At 42.6% G+C, this 25,495-nt stretch overlaps 1 protein-coding gene across 8 annotated transcripts in view; it reads left to right on the top strand.

The window, feature by feature from the left end:
- DGKI (diacylglycerol kinase iota) overlaps positions 1-21,064 on the top strand; it is a 211,759-nt gene extending 190,695 nt beyond the window's left edge. For 7 of the 8 annotated variants that reach the window (XM_039570688.1, XM_039570684.1, XM_039570686.1 and 4 more), the window contains 3 exons: positions 6,864-6,900; positions 8,800-8,899; positions 9,806-21,064. In XM_039570688.1, coding sequence (XP_039426622.1) covers positions 6,864-6,900; positions 8,800-8,899; positions 9,806-9,922 — 254 coding nt within the window. In that variant the 3' untranslated portion in view covers positions 9,923-21,064. The other variant, XM_039570690.1, reaches the window with a different exon arrangement.
- The last annotated feature ends 4,431 nt before the right edge of the window (positions 21,065-25,495 follow it).

Raw genomic sequence — 25,495 nt, 5'->3', positions numbered from 1 at the left:
TAGATGAATTCACCTAGCTTCCATACCAATCTTAGACTATTAAGTCTGTTAGGTTCAAGACCACCCAATAGCAAAAACTTATGATCTGAATTTTGTATTTATAGACTGTGATCATGCCATTGCCCTTTTTTCCTTTTGACTCTTCTCTTCATCAGTAGCAGGGATTGCAGGCTATGCAGCAATTTGTTTGTGTCTGAGGCAGTCACATTTAGGAGTTTCTGCCAGTTGCACCACTGTAACTTTGTTCTCTCACTGCTGGAAAGTGGCACAGTAATATAGTCACTGCTCTGCACATAGAGCTGAAGTCACAGTTATCAGCCTCCTTGATTGTAGGAAAAGTTTTCTAGTTGTGACTCTTCTCTGACCTCACTTCAAAATATCAATGGCTATTTTGGCTTCTGAATGTCAAAATATCAGCTACATTATTTAAGCAGCAGTGTTAGCACTGAACACAGAGGCTGCCCTTGGCAACTATGATGAGTGTTAGCTAATGCTCCAAGGCATTGCACAAATTGTGCAGAGAGAAGAAAAAAGCACAACTCGTAAGAAAGGAAGAAGTAACAATGCATCTCTTTGAGCTTGACTCCTAAGTTAGGTGTTAACATATAGGTGTCAGGTATTATATAGGTCCAAGTTCCTGTACTGTCAACAGCAATTTGTGTCTTAGTTCATTTGTTCTTGTGTGACAGAGGCACTTGCAGTGGCAGATGGAAGTGAAGAGGGCATCCTTAATAGCAGCAGACTTCTGGCACGACTAACTCAGAGGAGATCCTAGTCAAGGTAGTCATTGGAGCCCAGAAAGTGATTTGGGCATCAGTTACCTGTGTTCGTTTAGATAAACATAAATGTCTAATGCCATTTGCCCTTGGATAGCCAGGACATTTGATTGGGTCTACAAGATAACCCACAAGGCCCAGAGGAGGCCCAACCTGCACAGATAGCCAAAGCCCAAGCAAGCATCTCTATCATTCCAAATGCATCCCAAGGCTGGTCTGTAGGTATATCAAATGACACAAAATATCTGTGTGTGGGCAACTGAACTGTGCCCCAAAATCTGACTGAGAGGGGCTGAATTTTTCTTTTACTTCTCTACGTATAGATACCTGCACATGGATAGGTCAGTGCAGTTTGCCTTATACCCAAATAATGGTTGGTTTTCTCACCAGTTCTAGCAAGCTTTACCAGTGCTGACTCTACCTCCTATTTAACTGCTCTGGATTATCTCATTAGTCACAGTGCACATATGTGCCACTGAATTCTGTAGACAGGCACAATTTTGTTTTATTTTCTTACTGCCCTGGTCTCTTTTCACACTGCACATGACCTGTGCCAATTCACTGTCATAGATGCTTTTCCGGGATTTTTATTAGACACATATACTTTAACTTAGTCACAGTCTGACCTAGTTACTGCTCTTTTGGTGAAGGTTTAAAGTGAGATAATTTAAACTGGTAAGAATGTAAGCAGGGAATCCATGGGAATTTTTGAAGTAGGTAGAGAAATGTGAGGGATTATGGACTGTTAGACAAAGACAAATCAGAAGCTTGAGCAAATGTCAGCTCAGTTAATCTCTCCCTTCTTTATCCCCAAGGATGGCAGGAAGCTTTTGCAGCTTTCCAGACATATGTCCTCTGGGCTTCTCCAAATGCATTGTTTGTTTAACGTTCTCTGGGGATCAGGGAGTGCATGGGACAATGCTCTAATAGAGTCCTCCCCTCTTCTCCCACCAAGCAATTAATGAAACTAATTTCTACCCTGGGCACTTCTCAGCCACAAATGAGCTCTCTTGCTGAATCATCATCATCATAATGTCCTTGTTTTTCTTTGCATTCTCTGGCATTTGGCATCTTCTCAGCAATTATTACTGTATACAACCTGATCCAATGCTACTAACATCTAAGGGTTTCCCTGTGTGAAACTTCTTGTTTCTGCCGATATAAACCCATAAAAATTTCATAAAAATGAGTCTTCTGTTCTGGCAATTACCTCTGCCCAGTCACACTTCCTCTCTAGTTTATCAGCTTCCCATACATGGCTGGAGATAGTCAATGCTAACAGGAATTCCACCCTCAAGCACACAGCACAGAAAATCTGTTATTAACCACACGGGGAAAAATTTTCTGAATATCTCTAAAAAACAACAGCAACAAAAGAAGACAAAACCCACTGCCCTGGGAACTTTAATTGTCTAGTTTGAAAAACAGTGGGGTGAATCCAATGTAGTGCAGGAGTGGCACCCATAAAACTAGAATTACAAAGGAAGGAAAACGATGTAGTGATGCTAAAGCTGTCCTTTGTGGAGATGGCTTTCTGCAAACATGCAGGGCACATTGATATGAAAGCTTATTCTGTGATCATGATCAAAATGATTTCAGATGTTAAGGGGAGGAAAATAACCTATCTTAAATTAGAAATAGCAGAGATGAGTCACACAGGGGGACTGCTGTGCAATGCCACCTGATAATTCACAGCGGTCCAGCACAAGCCCGGAATAGTAGCTGAAGCACCAATGTAGTAGGTGTCAGGATGTCTTTTCCTTTTAGTAGAAAGGTCAGCTTTAAAAACTTGTCTGTAGCTGAGGTAAGAAATGCTTAGCTAGAAACTGAAGGCCAAACTCAGTAAGTATCAGAATCACAGCTTTTTAGTGCTGCAGTCAGCAACTGCATCACGTCCTAATGCGCGTACATTAGAGAAGAGTTAACTGTCTGCTTGAGTAACACAGGCAGAATTGAGGAAGGCTTAAGAACCTCTGTTAGAAAAAGGGCCCCCTAAATCATCTGTATTTGGTATCAAACTTGGATTGGAGTCTTTATCTGGCAGCTGTGAAAAATTTATAATTTATAAACATTATGCAAATAATTCCATTTACTTTGTCTTGTCTTCTGTAGACATTCAAAAGACAAACAAGAACTGTATAGTTCATCTAGGGTATTTTAATTTTAAACAGAAGAGAGGAAAGATGCTTACCCCTGCCTTAGGAGTTTGTGGTGGGAACTTCTGATGTAACAGATGGTATGTAGGGCATCCCATCCTAAACACTTCTGTGTCCTCAAACATCAATGTCCTTGCTTCACTAGAAAGCATCCTCTGGTAAAAAAAAGATGATGCTTTCATTAATCTTAGCACTGCAAAGTCCAGAGTTAAGAGCCATCAGCGAATCTGGATTTGCATCCTGACCAGATTCAGAAGTTTCTAAGAAGGCTTTTGGAAAGCAAATTTTGTTGTGACAGAGATGTGTGTTGGGGACAAATTTGAATAGTCATCAGAAAGCAACACTGAATGAGAGTGAGTTTGTATGACACTTGTTAGTATGTCTAGATTTGCAGAGTGTTTTAGGGTAGTGGTCATTTGTGAGGGGCCTAAGCAGAAAACAACTTCGTTTTTCTAGAAGACATGAGGTATAACATAGTCTATTTTAATTTCAAGTTTACCAGATTTTACAGCAACATGACAGACAGGTAGGAAGGAATGCTCCCATAACCTGACTGGCCTCTATACTACAGTGGAAATTCTGAGCTAAAAGACACTAGCAGAAAAAAACCCACTGTTAATTTTCACATCAGGTAAAAAAGAAGAGAGTGGAGTTGGGGAAAGGCTAGAAATAGTTATGAATTTCCAGGTTATTGTTATTTTAAAAATACTACCACTTCGAAGGTAAGGATGCACATGCAGTTTTGTTCCCCAGATAACAAGCTCAATCAGGTTATTAAACAAAGAGGATTTTGACAGATAAGCATCCAGAAATGTTGATAATATCTGACATTACTGCTTAGAGTAAATACCCTTCTTCCCCAGTTCTGTGAAGGACTGACAGGACACGGGACTGGCAGGGGCTAATATCTGTGGGTCTCCTGTGGGTAGCTGTAACCACATCCATTGGAGAGGGCTATGCTGTGGGCCCAGAGGCCTTCCAAGAATGTGTAGTGCTGTATATTTTGGAAATGCCTCTGAAATATGGTCACTTAAAGTATTTTTTTTTGTTGTTGTAGTGAGCTCAGTGAAGGAGCAGCTGCTTTTGAGCGTCTCCTTCTCTTCCCTCCTCCCATACCCAGCTCAGGCTGCTTTGCCTTCTGAGAAACTGGAGAAGGGCTTTGGTGAAGCAAAAGAGGGCAAAAGGAGAGAGGGAAAAAAGTTAATAATTCTACACAGACAGTCTATGGGCAATGTTAAGGAAAGAGAGTGATCTCAGCTGGGCTTCCCCTCGGTGCGTCATGCTTTTCAGCTCTTTTCAGGCAAACTTCTCCCCCCACCCCGTCCCCCGTCCCCATCCTGCCATTCTTCAGCCCCCCAGTCTCTTTTTCCCTTTCTCTCTCTTTTTTTTCCTCCCTCCACCTCTCCACACATTTCTATCTTTTGTTTTTATTTCCCCCCCTGCTGTTTTCCTTGATAGAAGTCTCACTCATGCATTTCCCTTCCGGATTTCTATTGGGTTATTTTGTCCTCTTTCTCTCTGTGCCTTGGTCCCCTTTTCTTTCTCTGCCTCTTGTCCCAGAGTAAAACAGCCGCCTCCCCGCTGGGTCAGGATGACAGTGCCGTTAGCTTTCCCAGTGCCAGCCCTTCCCACATCTGTGCAGCTTTTGTCCCTGGGCAGAGGGGGATTTGGAATGGTCGGTTGGCAGCGCCAGGGAGACTGATATAAAAATGAGGTCCAAAAAAGAGGGGAAAGGGAATTAGGAGGAGGGCGTGAGATGGTTTAAGAGAAGCACAAGTGAAAATAAAATAAAGAAGTAAAGGGCACAGCTCAGGCTGTGAGTTGGGACATTTCAGCTTCAAAGATAGGCCAGAGAGAATGAAATTAATCAATCCTGGTACCACATTGTGCAGCTAATTATTAACCCCAGTATCTGGCCCTTATGTATGGCTCGGATGGAGTCAGGGCTCTCCCATGAAATGCTGAATTTGGGACAGTATCCAGGAGAGCACCCTTCTCACTTAGGTGGGATGTACTTGTCATCTCCTCAGGTCTGTACTCACAGACTGCCCTCACAGTCCTCAGCACTGAGCTCCTCTGTCCTAGCCCTGCTATTCCTTCCTCCTTCAGATCAGTTTTCCTTCACCCTTGGCTTCTCTCCAGACCTACTCTGCCCCAGCTTTCTTCTCCCCCTCAGGTCATATTCTTCCAACTACTCTCCATTTTACTACCTTTACTTAAATTTTAACATCTTTTTCCGCTTACCTGGGCAAGTAACTCTATGTCCCATAAAGCCAGACCTGTCACTCTGTTCCACCTTGGCAATACAACCTTCCTTGCTCCATCCATGAACAGAAATAACAGGTGGCAGTGTCTTCTCTAACACACTGCAAGCAATTCCTGCTTACCTATCAATGGGATGTGGCATTGCAGGAAGCTATGGGGAATTACCTTTATTTTCAAGAGAACATGATTTTCTCCTAGGAAATGTAAAGGACTCCTTTTCTTCACATGTGTTTTTTTAATTGTGTTTTTAGTCTCTCAGGCATTATCTTTTTTTTTGCCTCAACAAGAAGCTCTGCTTATTACCCTTTATCCTTCTTCACGCTTCTGGGAGCTCGAGGGTAATGACTGATTCTTCTTTCAGACAGGCAGGAGAGAACACACCACTGCCAAGTGTGGAGATGAGGATGTGTGGTGGTAGAGCCAGGGTGCATTAAATAACTGGCAGTGGCTACTGAGTTTGGGGAACTGTCATGACAGGTATGCAGTGGCACACAATGCCCTGTGCACTAAGGACTAAGCACCACCCTTTCTCGTGATGACAGAAGATGAAGTGAAGGAGCTGCTTGCAGCTCCAGCAGCCCCCAGTGATGCTCCATGTGTATATTGTAAAAGCAGGGAGGTAAAGACAGGCTGCTCTGATCTGTTTTGACACACACTCAGAGTGAAATGACTGTAGAGAGGTTGCGTGTAGGCCTTTGTAAGCAAGTAGTGTGAAATTCCTCAGTTCCAGGTGAGATTTGCTGTAAGCTCTTGAGGACTCTTGAATTTCAAAGTCACAGTGTGCTGAAGAGAAATATTCATGTGCAGGAAGGAAAAGTCTTGTAAATTTTCCCCGTTCCCCTTGCTGACTGCCCTATACCATCTAACACTACACTCCAGAGCAGTGAAGAGAAGAATAATATGACAGACTGCAAAGGAAAAGTTGTTGGTTTTTTTTTTTTTTTTCAAATGCTATCCAGATCCTAGCCTCTCCCATATCACTATAATTCAGTGATGGAATTTGCTGCTATAAATATCTGCCTGTAGTGAATATCAAGGACAAAAGGACATTAACATAAATGCATTATTTTTTTCCCACTTAACAAAAATCTCTTCTGTTTTTCTTAATGTTACTTTCCTGATCATTGCTAACCAGTAGAGTACAGGATTTGCATATCAATATAAAGACTGCTGGGAATATTCCACCCTGATCTACATTTTGTATAACGCTATTAAATGGACTAGCACAGGGATGTCATTCAGGATGGAATTTGGCTAATTTCAACTTCCTAATGACATTTTCCCTCTAATGCCAACAATAGATTTTAACTTGCAATATATCAGGGTTTCCAGTATATCAGAGTTTTCAGTGTACTGTACTTATGTGAACCACTTAATTGAGCAAGGTAAAGAGTGAGAAAATAAACTCCATGAATATTCATTCCCAGTATAATTTAGAGGCTGCTACTCCCTGTTGCTGACACTCCAGCAGTGACTGTGCATTCAGAATTATACTAGTGCAAGGGCTCACACAAGCAAATATTACACTGAAGTTTGACATATTGTTGCAGGCTGAGCTTTCACTTGGCTTCTTTTATGTATTTGTACCGGGAATCTTCTCCTGGTAGACATACTCTTTTAGTCATGCAGGCAAATGCAATATGACATACCTGACTATCTTTTGCAGGTCCATCTGAATTACTGGACATGGCAGACAGTGAAACGTAAGTACAACCTACTCTGTCCTTCACATTATGCGTGTTAGACTGGCAGACTCCTCTTGGCTTTCAAGTGCAAACTTTTAAATAGGAAAAAGATTTTAAAATGGCACAGCTCTTCGAAAAAAACAAACAGAAGTCCCCCTAAAAACCACATATCAACTGCCTCATATGTGGATTTCTTTCCTAAACCAAACATTTCTTGGATTTCACAGAGGACTTTCTCCCTATTGCTTCCCGTGATTCCTCAATCCTTCTAGAGGAATAGAAGCCTTGCTTTGTGTTTTGATGTTTCTGGCCTCCATCAGGCCTCCTCCCTGATGTTTCAGGGACCAACCTGAAGAGTAAATTCCAGAAGTCAGGAAATTACTTTTCTTGATCTATACCTTTTTTCAGTCCCTTCTTGATTCATCCAGGGTGCTCTGCCTTAGCTCACCTAAGTGACCAGGACCTGTGCAGTTGAAGTAGTTAAAACATTCATCAGCTCTGTTCTGGTATAAAAAAAACCCCAACCCAACCAACAAAAAAATTACCTTCCTTTCCAATTCCCAACGTTTTTACATCTTGTATAATCAAAGTTTCACAAAAGTATGTAAGGGAAGCATGAATAATCCTGGAAAATATGTGTAATACATGTGAAATAAAAGCAGTCTTTCTGACAAGGATCAAGCCTACCATTTCTCATCCCACAGTGCCCTCCTCTGCTAACAGAGAAGACCTTTTGCACAAGGTGCATGTGGGAAGTCCAGAGATGACAGGGGCTGGATGGACTGCCCAGGCCTTTTCATCTAGGAGTGTAGCACAACCACATAAAGTGTTAGTGAGCATGGCTATGAGCTATGAGCTTCCTTTTACAAAGGTTCCTCTACCTCTAACCCTTGAAAAGGGAAGGTTCAAGCTGTAACTGGCAGTATGAATTTGTCTTTTGGTCCTCATGGGGAAATAGGATAGTATACCATCCTGATACTAGTTCTCATGCAGCAAGAGCATATTTATTACAAGGTTGCCTCTTAACACTTCAACTTCCCCTGTCGTGGATGAGGGCTGAAATTCCTCTATGCACTCTGTGTAGGTAGGTGCAAGATTTGTCCTACTACACATATTTCTTGTCATTTGTTATTTCACCGGTTATGTAATGGCCCTGCTTGTTGGATATTTGTATTAAGGACTCCTTTTCAACCCACTCAAAGCATACTTGAAAACATCCCCTTCTTCCTAGGCAAATCTAGATGGATTTCTTTACTCTCAGTACTACAGCCAGTTTCAGAATCCTGCCAGACTTAGCTCCAGTGTAAGTGAGAAGCTTTGCAACAAATGCACTCCCACTACCCAGTCTTCCCTTCTGAAAAGCTTGTGTTTAATCTTCCCCAGTAGCTCAGCAGTCCAGTGGTGGAAAACAAACACATAGCTCTTGCTCTCATACATCCAAGAGAGCAGGATATCAGAACCAGGGCAGCAAGTGCAGCAGTCATAGCTTTGATGGGCAGGATTTTTGCAGGATGACTGCAAGAATGAGGCTGAGGAAAAAAATTGCAGGAAGAAACAAACCCTGTTGCTGTTTTGCCTCCTGTGAAATAAGAAGGTGTCTGGTTTGCCTTTTCAGCAGTTAACAGAGCTGGTGGTTGGATGGGAATGTGACATTCAGTCCTCTGAATACATAAAATCTGTGCATGTTTCTTTCCCATCCCTCAGAAGTTCTTCGTCTGCTATTTGTGCATTGCAGGCTTTCCTACTGAGTCAAAGGATGTAGATGCTAAGGGAGAGAGTGCACAAGTCCACCTCTGCCAGCAAGAGGGAACCTCGCAGAAATGCAGCATCCTTCTGTGTCTATCCTCTGCAGCTCATACTTCGTAAATGTACATTGGTGTGATGTGTCTCACTGCTGGTTTCTGTACTTTGGTCTAGGGGTGAGACAGCATTACATAAGGCAGCCTGCCAGCGCCACCGCGCCGTCTGCCAGCTCCTGGTGGATGCGGGAGCCTCTCTGAGAAAGACAGACTCCAAGGTAATGCAGCTCCATCAACTGCTATAAACCCCTGCAGCCAAGCGAGACCCATCAGCATCCGTCCCTGCTGTTTGCATGACTGAGGCTTCCTTGTGTGTGCCAAGGGCAGCTCCTCTTAAGCAAGCTATTTTTATAGGGAAAACTGTATTGATTTAAACAAGTACAAGAGACTTCAGTTCACTCCCCTACATGGGTCACTATCACCATAGTGAGAGCCTGGCCTCCAGCTATTTGGTGCACTGGGTGTGAATGAGACATCTCCATGGCACAGCAGTATCCTCCTCCTGTGTGGTCAAAAGAGAGGCCTGTGGGCAAGGACCACCTGCAGGAGCCTTGGTTTCTGATTGCACAGCATCAGTGAGGCTTGATTATTGTGGCTGACTTGCTTTGTGAGGATGGCTAACTATCTTCTTTTGCCCTGGCTTGCCCCTATGCTCACTGATGTGACACTAACCACAGCACTCTCTTGGTGTAAGCTTGACTGAGAAAGAAGTCTGGGAAAAATTAAATCCAAGGAATATTCCGTCATTGCAACAGTCTGATTGCTTAGGAACATGATCCAGAAGCTGCCTCTCTGGAGTTTCTGAGCACAAGCACCCTGTGGTCAGCAGCTGAGAGTGGGTTGGTTCTCTGGGCTTCAGATTCAGAAGCACCCTTGCTGCAGCCAGGCAATCAAAACTAATTCCTACCTTCTGGGGCTCTATGAGGTAGCCTATAGTGGGAAGAGAAATCATCTATGATTCTATGATTTGTTCAGATGATAGAATTGTATGTTGCAAAAAACTTTCAAAAACAGATGAAATCCAGACAAGTGACTTCTGACTTGTTAATTGTCTTCTGCCTAGAAATCATCTGTTGCTCTAAACATATTAGCACAAGACCTTCTCTTCATGTTTCTTATTATAGGGTAAGACCCCTCGTGACAGGGCTCAGCAGGCTGGTGATCCGGATCTGGCCTCCTACCTGGAGAGTCGACAAAACTATCAAATGGTTTCCCACGAGGATCTAGAGACAGCAGTCTGATGTCTGAAAATGTCCAAGAGGATTCCTGGAAATCTCGAGACTGCACCTGAGGCACTCGGGCATCATGTGAGGAAGAAACTGATGCAATCACCGTGTCTCTCACTCTCGAGGAAAATACCTGAGGACATGCCACCAGTTTCTAAGGGCTACTGAGTCTTGCCACGGAACAGTTATGTTCCATAAGTTAGCCCATGATGGATGAGGTGGGACACTCAAAGGTCTGTGGAATCCATAGGCCACAAAAATTTACCTTTATTGCTTCCAGCAAGTAGCATGAACTTCTCCCATGTTCATCTGTACAATTTGTTTAAAAAAAAAAAAAGAAAGAGTAAAGAGGGTGTGGGGGAACAAAACTCCAAACTAACTGGGACATTAAGCCACCCAACCAGGCCCTCCTCCATCCTTACAGTTTCCTGAATTGCTTTTATTCTCCTGTTCCCCTCACTTCTCATCAGTTAAATATTACCTGTTATCTCTGTATTGTCTTCACCAATGGTCAGGCAGTAGCAAAATATTTGAGGAGCTCTGGATGCCCTTAAGAAATATCCAGTGTTTTTACCAGCTACATTCCCTCCCTTGCCATCCTCTCGGAAGCTGTGTTGTCAGTACTCAGCACCACGGAGTTTCCTTGCTTTTGGAGAGGATGCTGCATATTGCCTTGTTTCCAGGGTGTGGGGCAGAGTTAGATTTACAGCAGTGACAAAACCCAACCTCACTGTTGCTGGGCATATGGTTATGGTATCCTCGTGAGACAGGCATTTGTATGGAAAGGAGGTATATGGGATATACCATGCTGAATGGCAGAGCAGAAAGTCACCAGGAAGGTTTCTCCTACCGCTTTTGTGCCCGTAATGACTGACCCAGTTCTGCTCAGGTTTTAGGCCTCCCTAGAAGTTGATAGCTGTTCTTTACCTCTGAAAAGATGGGTTTTCCACTGGGGAGAGATTTGTGCAAGACTCTGGGAATTCTGATGGGCTGACTTGCAGACCTAGTCCCCTTTGCAGTACAGCCAGAGGGATGAAGGAGACCTGGACTATCAGCAGCCAGCCTGGGCTTGCTGCTGCCAGCAAACAAATGGGCACTGGCCTGGTGGCATTGGGAATGGGAAAACCTTTTTGACTGAACCTGTAAATGATCTGATTTTTCAAGGGAACAAAGTTTTGGGGAGTCTGTCCCCCTGGAGAAGGACAAGCAGCAGCTCTTTGCCTTGTAACCCACAATAGGTTTGAAATGTAAAGCTTAGCTGCTGTAAAGGCCAGCTGTGTCTTCTGTACTCATCTGTTCTCTGTGTTATAACCATAAAAGAAGAGAAAGCAAACAAATATCCAGGCATAAACAAAATGTTTTACCTTTTGGTTTCCAATTCCTTCCGGTATCTCAGCTGACAAAATAGCAGAGCTTCCACTCCTACTTTGTCAGACCAGTTCCCATGAAGACGCTCATGGCTGACTTTTGGCATAATTCTTGCAATACATTTTTGAATTTTGCTTTGTTGTTTGATTTGAAAGATCCATCAGTGTTTGTTTTCACATGCCTTGCTAGAGGTAGCTCTCTGATAGATGGTGATCATCAGGGTTACATACATTTGGAAACCATGAAAATAACTCAGGTCATTATCCAGATAAGTTTTTCTTCTTTGGTAGAAGTGGAGGAAATCAAATGAATGCAATTTTTCTTTCTTTCTTTTTTTTTTTTTTTAACCACACATGATTGTTATGGTAGGGAGGGGGGAGCTAAAAAATATATTTTAAATTGTTTTCTCCTCTTTTCAAAAGTTCATTTGATATGGGCAAAATATTTCTTTAGTATTTCTTCCTCTGGAAGGAAACTATATATATTTGTAATCTATAGATCAATGGCGACATGAAATGTATTTTGTCTTATTTTCTGTCTTTACCTTTCTCATTTAAAAAAATAAAATATGAAAGCCAAATTACGTCCCTTGATAATTATCCAGGGGCTTGTGGAGAAAATAAGTATGTGTATATATTAGAACAGAATTTGGCAACTGCTAAAATAAAAAATAAGAATATAGTTTTGGTTTATGTGATATTTCCACAAGGAAAGATCCTCACACTGTGGTTTCATGGTAGGCCTTGCTTCATCTCCCAGCTGTGAGAAAAGACATTACTGTAATATTTCTATATGTTTGATGAAAGTAAGAATTATGTTACTATCACTTTAACCTTTTGGTTTGTTTTACTGACGTGAGAAATGGAGGAAGTTTCAATGACACAGGAGCTTGGCTCTGTCCTGTGCTGAGGCCAAGCTGAGTATGGTCACTGAGCCCGTGACAGCTTCCTGGTCATTTAGTCCCATGAAGCAAGTGGAGCAGTCAAGGCTTGCTTTAACCACAGGTAGCCTCCAGAGGCCACATGTGGATTATGATAAGGGAGCTGGGTCTGGTCCTCGCCTTGTCAGCCCATCCCTGGTACACAGGAGGTGCCTGCAGCTGTGGCTGGATCTGGAGCAGCTTGTCAGGATGGGCAGACTTCCCGAGCAATTTTGTGCCATTTGGACTGCTCAGAGGAACTCAGAGCACACGAGAGAGCGTGGCTTGCCTTTTCCCCTGGAAGCTGGATGATATGATCAGAGCGAGCCTATTGTGTCTCTGGAAAGCTGCCTGTGCCGTGTGCTCAGCAGGAGACAGCTACTGTATGATAAAAATAGCCCTCAGCACAGGGGGAGCAGGAACTGGCTGGATGTAGTGCCTTTGATGTTCAAGGTGTCCCAAAGCACTGCACACATGATGCACTAGATACTGGTGATGTTTTGTATTTGTAGGTGACAGAGCGTGTCTATTGTTTTCTACAATGTCTCAGGCATGGAAAGGAATACCAGGTTCACTGAGGGCAGCTCGGGACCAGGATGCTGCAGGACTGTTCCTTATCCTTTTTCAAGTGTGATGGGATTACCAGAGGCAGGTAGACTCTGCAGCAGTTAAAGGTGACACATAGGCATTGAATCTCTGGAGCACCTGGAGTCTAGATTAGTACAGTACAATTGTGCCTGCACTGGGCAGGGCCCAAATTCCAGTGGGCAGCTGGGAGTCCACTTAAATTACACGTAAAGCATTTTGATTTACTCTAAGTGTCTGCTCAGCGGCTGTGTCTGTTAATGTGTGTATATTACTATATATATGTATATTTATAAATAGCAGTATGCATGTGTATAGGTGCACACATACATATGCGAACACACTTAAAATTGTGCCATTTGAATGACAAAGTACCTGAGGATGCTCAGCTACTGAGATTGCTGGACTGACAAAACGTCATTTTCCATTTTAATTTGTTATTAAAGGGAACCTTTTTCAGTAGAACTGAGGAGCTCCTGAATTGTTCCATTGTACTGGTTTTACTATCTCATTTTGGAGTTAAATGGAGGGAAAGAAAGTATTTATAATGTTGATAAAATAAACTTAATTTTGTAATTTAATAGCATCAATTACTCTTATTATTTCATGTTTCAATGCTAGAGGTATCTTTTATGTGTTATTCAAAGCATGATGATGTCATACATTTTTCACTTATTATAGCATAGAATGGCAATGGACAGGAACACCTTGCACTAGACCAGGCTGCTCAGGGCTCCATCTAAGCTGACCTTGAACTCTTCCAGGGATAGGTCATCCACAACTTCTCTGGGCATCCCTCAATACTGTGAGATGTGAGTTTTGCTTATGTAAAATCGGGGCTGAAGGTAAATTGTGCCTGTTACAAAACAGGTGTCAGACTCCAGTGGCTCTTTCACCACTTCATGTGGTGGCTTGCTTGTCTGTGTTTTAGCACTTTAAGTTGTCTGTAGGTGTTTTTACTGAGACCTGTCATTTTTGCTTTTCCCCAGCAGCAGTAGAATTGCTCAGTTTCAACTCATGATGCTGTAGCCTGGATTCAGTCTACATGAGATGTCCCCTTCTACATGAGGACTGTCATACAGAAGAACCCTAGACAAAGAAAATAGTACAAAATTGATGTTTTGTTGCCACTGATCTTCCCAGGTGTATTTGCTGAGCTGGTGCTGTTGTGTAAGAATAGATGGGGCACATGGTTTTTCTGGAGGTGTGGTTGTAGCAGGTTTGTTTCAGTAATATTTCATGGCCTCTTTGGCTCATTTTTGTCTTTGCTGTGACAATGAAATGCATGGTAGTGAAAGTTTCTAACACAAATTCATCTAGAAGGTGGCTATTTTCCTTTCAGCCATCCCAGAGGCCTTCTATGGGACATGTATGTGTGTTGACCCTTCCAGGATGACAAAAGCATGTTGACATGATCTGTGTCTGGGATATGAAATGAGCAAGACACATCAGTAGCCTCAAGTTTTCTTGGAGTTTAATGGTACTCAACAAAGGTATGAGCATGCTGGAAATTTAAATGCCTTGAAAAATCTCCAAGGAAATTCCCTCCTTGTGCTCTATGTACTCTGAGAAAAAAGCAGTTCCTTGTGCTGATCCATTTGAGGTGGGTCATTTTCCTTGCCTCACTTTCCTCTTCTTTTGCACCAAATTAACATCTATAGAGAAGTATTCTATAAGACTTGTTTATGAGCTTGCAAAAAGTAACATTTTGACCTCCATTTTACCTATTCATTTCCATTCATAAGATATTTCCTCTCTTTCTTTTCCTCCGTGAATCTAAGCCAGAGTGACATTACATTATTAGCTTCCTAATTAGTCTAAAGCATCAAATGTGAGTATCTTTGGACATTTCAGCAGTCCTGGAAACAGCTTATATTCCTGTGCCTTTCTGGATGCATGTGAAGCTATAAGACACAGTATTACAGTGCTCACTGTGTACTCATCTTCTCATCTTGCTTTCTTAAAAAAAAAAAGCTGCTATTTTTCTTAGCAATGGATTGCTACAGCCTTAAATTCCATGATCTGCCTGCCAAAATCTGTTGATTGCAACGGCAACTCAGTAATGTGCTGAAAGTTACTTGCTGGCATACTGATGAATACCAGAATTTAGTGTGGAGGATGTGTCTCGAGCTTCAGTGTTTTAACTCCCCCTTTGTAAGGGCAGGATGCAGCTCATGACTGCATCCCTGGAAATGCCTCGAGAGGAGCTGTAACCCAACCCTGCACCCAGCTGTTGGGGTGAACAGAATCTATAGAGGAGTTGGGATGTCTCAGCCTTTGCCAAGAGGTACCAACAGAGACAAATTGCAGCAGCTCAGCACTTGGCTTGGGCTGCCCAAAGCCAAGAGCTTGGGCAGTTTCTCACTTCTAATTCTTTGTAAAAGCTTGGGAGGAGTGGATTACCCAGTAGTCAAAGTGACCATGGCTGCTTTTACTCCAGGTTCTGCCATGGCACCGGAGTTCTCTGGACTGCCTGCCTGAGATTCCCTGCAGGTACCAGAGCTCAGGGACTTCCCCTCCCCGGTGTGTTTCCAGCACCACTGCCTGTGGTGGTGCCCACAGAGAGTGCTGTTCTCTCATCCCCTGTACATGTGCACTGGAGCAACACCCCCTACCTTGGCCGAGGAATTTCCTGGCCCGCGTATGGTGCCATTTGTGCAAAAGGGGAAAATTCCCTCCCTTGGGCCTTGATCACACCAGTAAATTCATTACATTTGACTTCAGTGATTAGGCAGGCTTAGAGCTGAATAACCTTACTGTACTCAGCCATCAGAGTGCATCTTGTCTCCTGCCTTATTTATAAGGTGCCACATTCCAGTCTCAGCTGCAGTTTCTTGTTTCCCTGACTGATTTTATGAAAAAAAAAGAACCAAAATGACAAAAAAACCAATCTCTCCTATGCAGTACACATGTATCTAGTTACCCAGAGAGTGGGGAAGACAGGCAGCTCATTTTAAAATCCCCTCATTCTGATGTAGCACATCGTGGCTTCTAAAGTCTGAGCAGGGGGATGCCTTGCAACAAAAACATTTGTTTCAATATTAACACATCTATATTTCAGGAAATAACTTGAGGCTAAGCCCTGTTAAAACAGTCAGCTTATGCTGTTAGATCTCCTACATGTCAGAGATTTGGGGAATCTAAGAAAGCAGTAATTCTCTTGACAGGCACATAAAGGTAGGTGAATGCCCCAAAAAGCGAAAACCCTTCTTTCTTAAAAAATTTGTTTCTATTTTGCTGCCCTCATCCACTAGAATCGGAACCCTGATTTGGGAATGCTATTTCAGAGTTCACCAATATTTTAACAGCCTCAGCATTCATATGCAAAATATATAGGAGCTGCAGCATTTTGACATGCAAGAAATAAAGCACTATTTCTTTGAGCAATATAATACTACGTATGTAATTGCTTCATCTCGAGCCAGCCTCCTTTTGCTGGTGAAGTGCCACACCTGGCTCTTCAATTAGTCCCTGTCTGGGAGGCTGCTTGATGTGTAAGCCAGCACTCAGTGAAGTGTGCAGGTAGCAATCCAACGCTCTGGTGCAGCAAGGGCTGCTGCAATTAACGAACTGCTAACGCACGAACCCCGTGCAATTCATTTCTTAGTGTGCACTTCATTTTAATGAGAAAAATGGCCCTCTCATTCCAGCTGCCTTAGTGATCTTCAATTTCCACTCTTTTCCTCAACCTGTGGTCAAGAAGTAGAAGGTAATCTCTGTTCCTATACGTATTCAGGAATCCAAATCCTGTCTAGGAACTGTACAAATCCGGTTTGTAGGTATGGAGAACAACTCAAGAAGCTCTTGAGTCTGATGCAGCAGACATGAGTGATTTATACTTGGCTAATTAGGCTTTAATAAGTAGTCGCACTTTTCTAGGGCTGTTTTTCCTGTGTGACATTCACATAAAAAATGAAAGATGACAAAATTAGAAAAGCAAAGTTAAGCTGGCCCCTGGGAATGGGGAATCCTACAGAATGGCTTCCACATGCGCTGCTCTTTTCTAGATAGGGAGTTGCAGTGCTACTTCTTGAATAACACTGTAATGAGTAATTATGTATCATAATTGGATATATCTAATTGTAATAGTGAGGTGGGTGCTCACTGTGTTCAACACTCGTCACCCAGGTGCAGAGGTATTCCTGCCCCTATAGAGATCGCCACACAGTCTGGCGGGGGACACCCTTCTGTTGGCAAAGCTTGAGGCTTTTTGAAGTGAGACACGAGCCCTAAGGTGTGCAAGGACATCCCTCCCTGCTCCTCAGCCATGCTGGAGGTTTTCCTTCCAAATGAATGGAAGCAATGCCACATCAAGATAAATGATTGTTGTAGGTCACAAAGTGAATAGTTGTATTTCCTCTCCTGTCCCCTGCTTCAGCCCTTTTCCAGGACTATTTTTTTTTTTCCCTTCATCAGAATGAGAAGTCTGCTGATGTGCCTGTTTTAATAGAAGATAGGTGCAGTTGTGGTTGTTTGTGATCTTGCAATTATTGTAATATTCTCATTATCTGCATGGTATATGGGAGGAGTACATTCCTGTCAAAGCTAAGAAAAAAAGTGATCTTGCTGCAGCTAATGGCAGGAAGGAACTAGAACATAATATTATTTAAATTTGATTTTAAATATTCTTCAGTGCTCTTTGCTTTTCCTTCCTCCCCCCCTCCTCTTTAGAGTTTCTGTACTGAAGTCTTTAATCTTTCATCACTTCTTCTTTCCTTAGCTCATCTTACCTTCATTTTTTGACTGGAAAGATCAAAATCCTGCCCATGTGCTTACCCCTTGGGATGCTTCTGCTTGACCAGTCACAGATGGTTGGATCTCCTCTGACCATGTACAGACATGGGTAGGGAATGTTGAAATTCTCTGTACTAGGAATGAGTTGGTTGTGCAGTACTAAAGGCTCCTCTGAGGGCAGTTGTAATGCCCGAGTTGTAATCTCAGGATTAAACAGATGGGAAGTGTGATGGACTTGGGTTTTTCATACCTGCAGGCTTGATTTCAGCCTTTCCAGACTTAGTCTTAATATGAATAAGGAAAATTCTTATGTATATTTTTTTCTGTCTACTCTCACGTTTCTTCCCTTTGTGATTTTCCTGTTAAATAATCTCTGTCTGGGCAAGTGTAGTTGTGTTGCTCCATGATGTGCTTGCAGGAAGAGGCAGCTGCTTCCAACTGGCAAGTGAGTGTGCTGGTCTCGCCTGCAAAATGGCTGGCTTTGCTACTGTACAGTTTTCTGCTCAGCATGTATCTCACAAAAATCACAGGGAGATGGCAGGGGCTTATCAGGATTTTTTGTTCCGTTTACATGTCACTGCAGAGAGATTCTCTTCCATCTGTCACCTTTGATCACACAACAGCTTTGGGAGAAAAGAAAAGAAGTGACTGAGCCTTCAAAGCACTAAGTAGCTCTTGGGAGCTTTGTCTCTTCCCTAGCTTGCTGTTGCACCTCACAGAGCTGGGCAAAGGGAAAGCAGGGGATGCCTTATGTGCAGAAGGATCCATCTCTCACCCTCCTGGCAAAAGTAACAACTCTTTGAAGGTACCTATTCCAGACACCCCACCAGTGCCAGGTAGAGTGTAAAATACATAAGGACATCAGCAAGCCTGCAGGAGCTCACTTCCTTCCTAAGGGCTCTTCCACGCTCTTTTTGATTCTGTTCCTGGTGCCTCAGGACAGGGATTCCTGCCTGTGTCTTCCTACAGCAATCATCCTGAGAATGTCCTTTGTAATGGGTGCCATCTAGCTGCCCTCACACCGTGTGTTACATGTGCTCTGTGTCCTGTAACTCTATTGGAAAGTGAAACAATCAAGAGTTAAAATCCCTTTCAAAATGGACTTAGGAGCTGCCAGCTTTGGCCACTGACCCACCAGGGTGCAGTGCACTGGGGAGGGGAATATGGAATACGACTGCCAACATTTCTCTGTAGAAACGTCCTCAAGGTGAAATGCGCTTTCACAGTGGGAAATGAAGGTTATTTTTCTTCTGCCCATATTATTTTCTGTTGCAAACCCTGTGCCAGTCATTTTGGATGCAGACAGCTTTTTGGAAGCAGGAGGCTTTTGGAAGATTTTTGAAAGTCTAGCCAGTGATCAAGCTGAGGACTTGTGTTCTGCAGCTCCCACACAAACCTTCTGGCAGTCCGTGGAGGTTTCAGTGTCCTCTCCGAGTCAGTGAGCAGAATATTTTGCTACAAACTACAGGCCTACCTTTGTGCCACTGCTATTGCTACTTTGCTTCTGCACAGCGTTTAGAACAGGTGTGGTTTTGCAGCCTTGCACTGGGAAAAACCAAGGTGTTATAGGGGAAAACATGATTTTCCCATGGACAGAAACACTCCTCAAGCTGCAGTTTTGTGCTAATGAAAATGCGATTTTACGTAAAGACCGAGCTTGGTTTATGAGACTGTCACAGCTAGCTCGGTGAGGTTTTATTTCCAGCAAGACTGGACCTGTTGTTTCATTGCAAAACAAAGAAGATTATGCAAAAAATAATCACTTGGTTTAATGGTATGCTTCTGTCTTATGATAGTTTACAAGTCTAACTGTGCCACATGGTTGTGTCACAGAAAAGGGAAGTATTTGCTTTCAGAATTTATCAGAATTCTCTCTGGTCGTACTGTGGTCAAAGAAATAGGGCCAAAAGTAGCAAATCAAGGGTTTGAGATTGTATTCCTGCCACTTCCATTGAGTCATTTTGGGTAAGTCATTCAGCCTTACTGTGCCTCAGTTTTCTTATCTGTAAAATGGGGATAATATCACCTCCCCATACACAGACAGGTAAGGTGCTTTGTGTTATGAGCCCAAAATCTGCTGTATATTAACTATTTTTGAATTGTTTGTTTTTTATTTTTTTTGTTGTTTGTTTTTTTGTGGTTTTGTTTTTTGTTTTGTTTTATTTTTCTTTTTTTGGTGTGTCTTGTAATGTTACTCCTCTATGGCATCCTGCTTCTTCTGGAGCCTTTTTTTGAGAGAGTGAGAGTAGCCCTCTCCCATGCTTTTTAGTTTAACTGGTTTAAGTCGAGATAGTAAAGGGTGCTGGAGAATGGCAATTTTCTAACGAGCTATTTTGCACTTCTCATGCTTGATTTCCATGTTTGTGCTATCTTGCATTAAAAGTTGTAACTCAGGTGATATTTCAAGTCAATGAAAGCTTTCAGGTGGTTTTTCTCTCTTCAGAGAAGAGTATTTTGCTGAATTTTAGAGCAGCTTTATTCCATCATATTGAGTTGATTGAGCACAGAATTTTTCCTTTGGGAGTGCCCATCTCAGAAATAACTTTCTGTCATCTCTCTATTCTGTTGGTATGACAGAATTACTGCCTAAGAGTCCAGAAATCACCACTTCAGTTTGTTGATGCAAAAGGTTTTTGGGGAATGAAGAGAAACATTTGAGGGAACAGATTCTCTGGCCTTCATGTTAACATCTCCTCTGGCCACCTGGCAAATGGGAGATGAAAACGGGTAAAGAACAAGGACAAGAGTTAGCAAAGATTTAGGGAACTGGAAGTTTCTCGTGCAAAAAGGAAGAAGGCTAGGAAGGAGTGGGATGGTGATGAACACACTCTTGATGGAAAGGCTGAGTTTCATCAGGCTAGGTATATATATATATACCTCTATCTATAGTGGTGCTTCCTGGAGATTGTGGAGAAAGGACAATGGACAGATTCTGATCTCCTCTGCACTAATTTCACTCCTAGTCAACCAAGATGGGACCGAGGCCAGAATCTGAACCACTCCATAATGTGTTTGGCCCCTGAACAGAGCAGTAAATTCAAATAACAAACGTGCATTTTTAGTCAACATTTCATAGGCATCCAGAGTTCCAGTATATGTACATACCCTATTATCTGAACCCACATCTGTTCCAGGAGTTGTAATAACATCTCAAAGGGCTCTTTTATGCTACCTGACCCCATGCATAATGTGCTGGAACATCTTGAGGCTGCCACCTGGCAAAGGAATCCGAGGCACGCAGCCGTACCCATGAACTGAGGATATATGTTTAACAGAGAATCAAGGCACAGGTAATCATCAGTGAGGGGGAATATGAGAAGGAGGAGGGGGTTTTTTGTAACAAAGTAAGAAAGTATTTTCTTCCATGATTTTCTTGCATTTCCTATTTATACCAAGTATCTTGATCACTGTGTTGCCTATCTAAGGAGATTTTAAACTGGGGGAAGAAAGAAATATGTATACAGTGAAAGAGCTGGTTACTGTTCCTTTTGGACACTTTTTCTGTATTGTGACTTGTGTGGAAATGTACAGAATAAAAGTGAAGAAGCGCATGCCTTGGCTGGGCTGAGTTTCTTTGTGTCATTTGCCAGCAGAGCTGAGTTGCTGCTTCTGGCAGAGTGGAAAGTGGTGGGACTTGGAAGTTGTGAAGAGTTAGGGGGAGTGGAGGAAAGGGATCCAGGGGTCAAAATTCTGCATATGTGTGTATGATAGTGTAGAGAAGGGAGTGTTAAGCCTCTGGATAAATCAACTTCAAGGTCATGGCAAAGAAAAAGGTTAATGATACCTTTAATATTTCCAGGAAAATCTTTTCTGTCCCTTAGTAAACACAGATTGTCAGCACAGTATTCAGTGTGTGCAGGAGGGATCCAGCAGGGATTAGCAGGACTGTAACACAGGCTTATAGGTCACCTCAGGATCTTAGCTATGCATCTCAGGAGAGTTTCTCCAGTGCAGGAGACTATTATCTCAGGACTAACCCATGAGCATATAATGACTCTGTTCGCTCCTGCCCAGCTGTGTCTGATTGAAGAATTCTTGAGAATGTCATGGCCATTGCTCGCTTTCTTGTCTTCAACAGTTCCCCTCCCTGCCTCACTCAGGAGTTTCTGTGCCATTTCTGACACAAAAGTTTTGTGACCTCTCTTCTGTGCAAGTCAATATTTCCCAACAGCTCCCTTGCCTCTGCTGTCCCACCCTGAAATTGTATTCCTGAATCATTTTGTGATGTTTCCTTTGTGCTGTCTCTCTGGGACAGTGCCTGCCCCCAAAACACCTCCCTCACACATGGTTCTGGCTCCCTCCTCCACTCCAAGCCCTTTGATGCTCACTGCTGTTGCCAGCAGCCAGCTGTGTGCTTGTCTCTTTTAAAGGATGTCTTAAGCTCCCTTTTCCTGCTGTCTCAGAGAGCCTAGGAATATTATTATAATTAATAAGAATAGTGCTAAAAAGACCAACTGTTCTGCCTGTGCATGACTAGCTGGAGCTGGACGAGGATGTAGCCTGGTCATGAGTTACACTGCACAGCAAGGAGCAACTACCAAGCCCTGCTTTGACGTCCATAAGCCGTGTGGTACAAAGCACTGACTCCTCTGGGGTCCTTCACAGTCACCAGCTGCACCAAATGGCAGCCAGCTGCTCTCTGGGAATATCTGTGGAGAAGAGGTGCTTTTTGATGTGCTTGGGGCTGCCCCCACAGCAACCTCTGGAGGTGTTCCACCACCTGCAGGCAGAGCTGCTCAGTGGTGCATCTGAAAAAATGAGAAAACAGCTTTGCATCCTACTGGGTTTGCACCCCAAATTCTTGAATGTGTGTGGCCTTACACATGCATGTAGTTCTGAAGAGAGTCCAACTGCTCTTTTCTCATCCACTGTAATTTGCCCTTGTTACTCAGCCTTTCAGCTCTGTTAACTGTTTCTAACACAGGGCTGGTTTCTTGCCAACTTTCCCTACAAAATTCTTTAATAGGGCCAGTGAAATTCATAACTATATATGCACATACATACATACACACACACATTTAAATGTCTATCTCATAGGCTAATATACTTCCTTAAGTGAGGAAAGTATTCCCTTTTTCACGCAATCTTTCTTTACATATGAAATGTAATAATATTTCTTTAAAAAAGCTAAAGCTTTCATAGTAGGAATGTAACTACAATGAAAAAAAACAAAAACCCATTCTTGGGAGGAAAAAAACCCAATCCTGACAGGAATGATTTGCTTTGAAACTTTTCTCCCCCTAAAACCCTGCAGCTTCACTGCAGCCAAGTGATTTCAGTATTTCCCTGCAGTTAAAATGTGGTTCTCTCTAACAAGGGACCTTTTAAACTAGGTAGTGATGCTTGTAAGACATGTTGCCAAGGTTGTTAAGTTCAAAAATAGGTAAATATTGGAAGGAGTCCCACAGTTTCAAGGTGTTAGATCTCATATTTTCACATTCAAGGCTTGATATTGATACATGAGTATTGTATTTGCAGCTGTATTAGTTCACAGCAGCACAAGAAAACCTTTAGAGATGGACTCTCTCTGCTTCTGCCCCATCTACCCACAATCTTAGTTGGCACCAGGGATGTGTGAGTGTGTGTTTGCCAGGAACTGTTGTTATGAGAGTGTGGAGTTAAAGTATTAGTGTGTCAAGTGCATGGATTCTGCAGCTCTCATTCAGTAAGGCAAGGAGTCCCGCAGGTATTAAAGGTGAGCTGTGAGTTCCAAGACCCAGAAAAATAAAGGATTTGTTTCCCATGGATAAGAAACAGGAGTTGGCTGCTGGATGTTAACTCAAATGGACAATTTGTAGATGACAGGAAGCCAGGGGAATGAAGCACTGCTTGGTTAACACCTATAAGAAATTGGCTATCAAGGAGCTAACAAAAATCAGTAGGACTGACTGTCAGAAGGACTTCTGACTGCAGCCTCCATTGGTCTACACTCCCAAAGCACATAACACCTTGACAGGAAGCCACAGAGGTTTCAGCTTTTGGATGAAGACTTCTGCAAAAATTAGAGGGAAGGAGGAGGCTTCTCACACAAGAATGGGTGTAGACCTGCTCAGGAGGAAGTTCTGTTAAGCTGGAAAAAACATGGAGGGCACAGAGTAGGTGGAATCTATTTTGTTGTTATTTGGATGACTTTTTTAAAGGTGATAGGAGAATGAAGAAGTGACTTTAAAAGGAAAGAATAAAATTAAAAATGTAGTTCTGAATATTTTGGATCCCAGAGCTCATCCAACCTGAATGACCTTGAGTGAAAAATGGTGTTAGGTGATTCAGACTAGTGTTTGGTGTCTAGATTTTGGGGGTTTTGTTCCTGATATTATCAGCCAACAGGCTGTGGGGACTGTGTTTTCTTGAAATAAGGTACGATTACCTCTTTTTGTTAATGCATCTATGTACCACACAAATTTCTTCGCTGACAGAGCTGATGATATTCTAACAAGCTCTGGTCTTTCTCAGTCCATTTATGAACACATACTTAGCTCCAGGAGTATCTGTGTTTTGCTAATGGGTCTCACTATCATCCCTGAAGTAAGTACAATATAATGGGAGGCGAGGCTCCATATAAATATAAGGGGTTATTATTCTGGCTGTTCACCCTTTTTCCTTGTTCCTCCCTTCTGCCTTTTATGAAATGTATAATGAAAGGGCAGATATGAACAGTGGTGTCCAGTGGAATGAGATTGTACAGTAAGGGGTCACTGGATAACTAGAAGTTTCTCTGTGTAACACAGCTATTAAAAGTTCTTGTTAGTCTTTCCAGTCACTTGAAGGTTCTTCTGTAGTTTGAAGTTTTCCCTAATAAAAAACCAAGTGAACAGTATGTCTGACTCCATAAGTCACCCTGAAATTCTTACACTGGGTATGCAGTCAAGCTGATTTTTACTCACAGTGCCCATCTCTAAGAAGTGACCTCCTAATGGGAGAGCTAGTTCAGTATTGCAGTGTTCTGGAGATCATCTATGGCTTTTTTTCACCCTTTAATAACGAAGGAGGTCCAGTCCGTAGCCAGAAGTTAAACACCTTTGTGCTTATGGGGGGGAAAGAGAATAAGGGCTAATTAGGATTATGAGGCACTGTCTGATTTAGAATGCCAATACTTTCTGGCCTTCTCATGTTTAAGATTTCTTTTTTTTTTAAGCTTCTGTAATTTTCTGTATGCCAACTTTGAAAATACAGCAATAAAGGATATGATTATCTTCTTTTTTTCATTATTATTAGTAACAAACACTGAGATTAATATTTCTAGAATACAGATTCACAGCTCCTTCTAAATGACAGCTTTTTTCAATGTCTCAACTCGGTCATCCAATAAAAAAGACATCTGTAAAAATGGCCATATGTATGTGTACAGTGAAGGCTCTGGAGCACAGGTTTTAAGAGGAGCAGCTGTGGGAGTTGAGGTTGTTCAGCCTGGAAAAAAGGAGGCTCATGGGAGACTTTATGGCTCTCTACAACCACCTGAAGGAAAGTGATAGCAATGTGAGGGTTGGCCTCTTCTCCCAGGTAACACGTGATGCTAAAAGAGGGAATGGCCTTAAGTCGTGCCAGGTGAGGTTTAGATTGGATACAAGAAAAATCTCTTTTAAGGAAAGTCTCGCCAAAAGGGTTGGAAAGCACTGGAACAGGCTGTCCTGGAAAGTGGTTGAGTTGCTGTCCCTGGAGGTATTTAAAAACCGTGTAGATGTGGCGTTTAGTGATGTGGTTTAGTGGTGGACTTGTGGTTAATGGTTGGGCTTGGTCTTAAAGGTCTTTTCCAACCTAAATGATTCAGTGGTTCTATGAAGGTCTTGGATCCAAGGACTTGGGAACAGTGGATAATTCAGAAACTTCATTGTCATTGGCCAAAGTTAGTTTCTCTACTTTAGAATCTTTCTTACTACGTGTGTCTTGAGGAAATGAAACTTTCTGGTGTGAGAAATTAACCTTCTGCTTCCAGACTATGATGACCACCTCTAGTTTTGTCTCAGATCTGAACTTTGGTCCTA

Source organism: Corvus cornix, chromosome 1A, assembly GCF_000738735.6.
Source record: "Corvus cornix cornix isolate S_Up_H32 chromosome 1A, ASM73873v5, whole genome shotgun sequence".
Classification (NCBI taxonomy): domain Eukaryota; kingdom Metazoa; phylum Chordata; class Aves; order Passeriformes; family Corvidae; genus Corvus; species Corvus cornix.
This window is presented reverse-complemented; position numbering and strand designations above follow the sequence as displayed.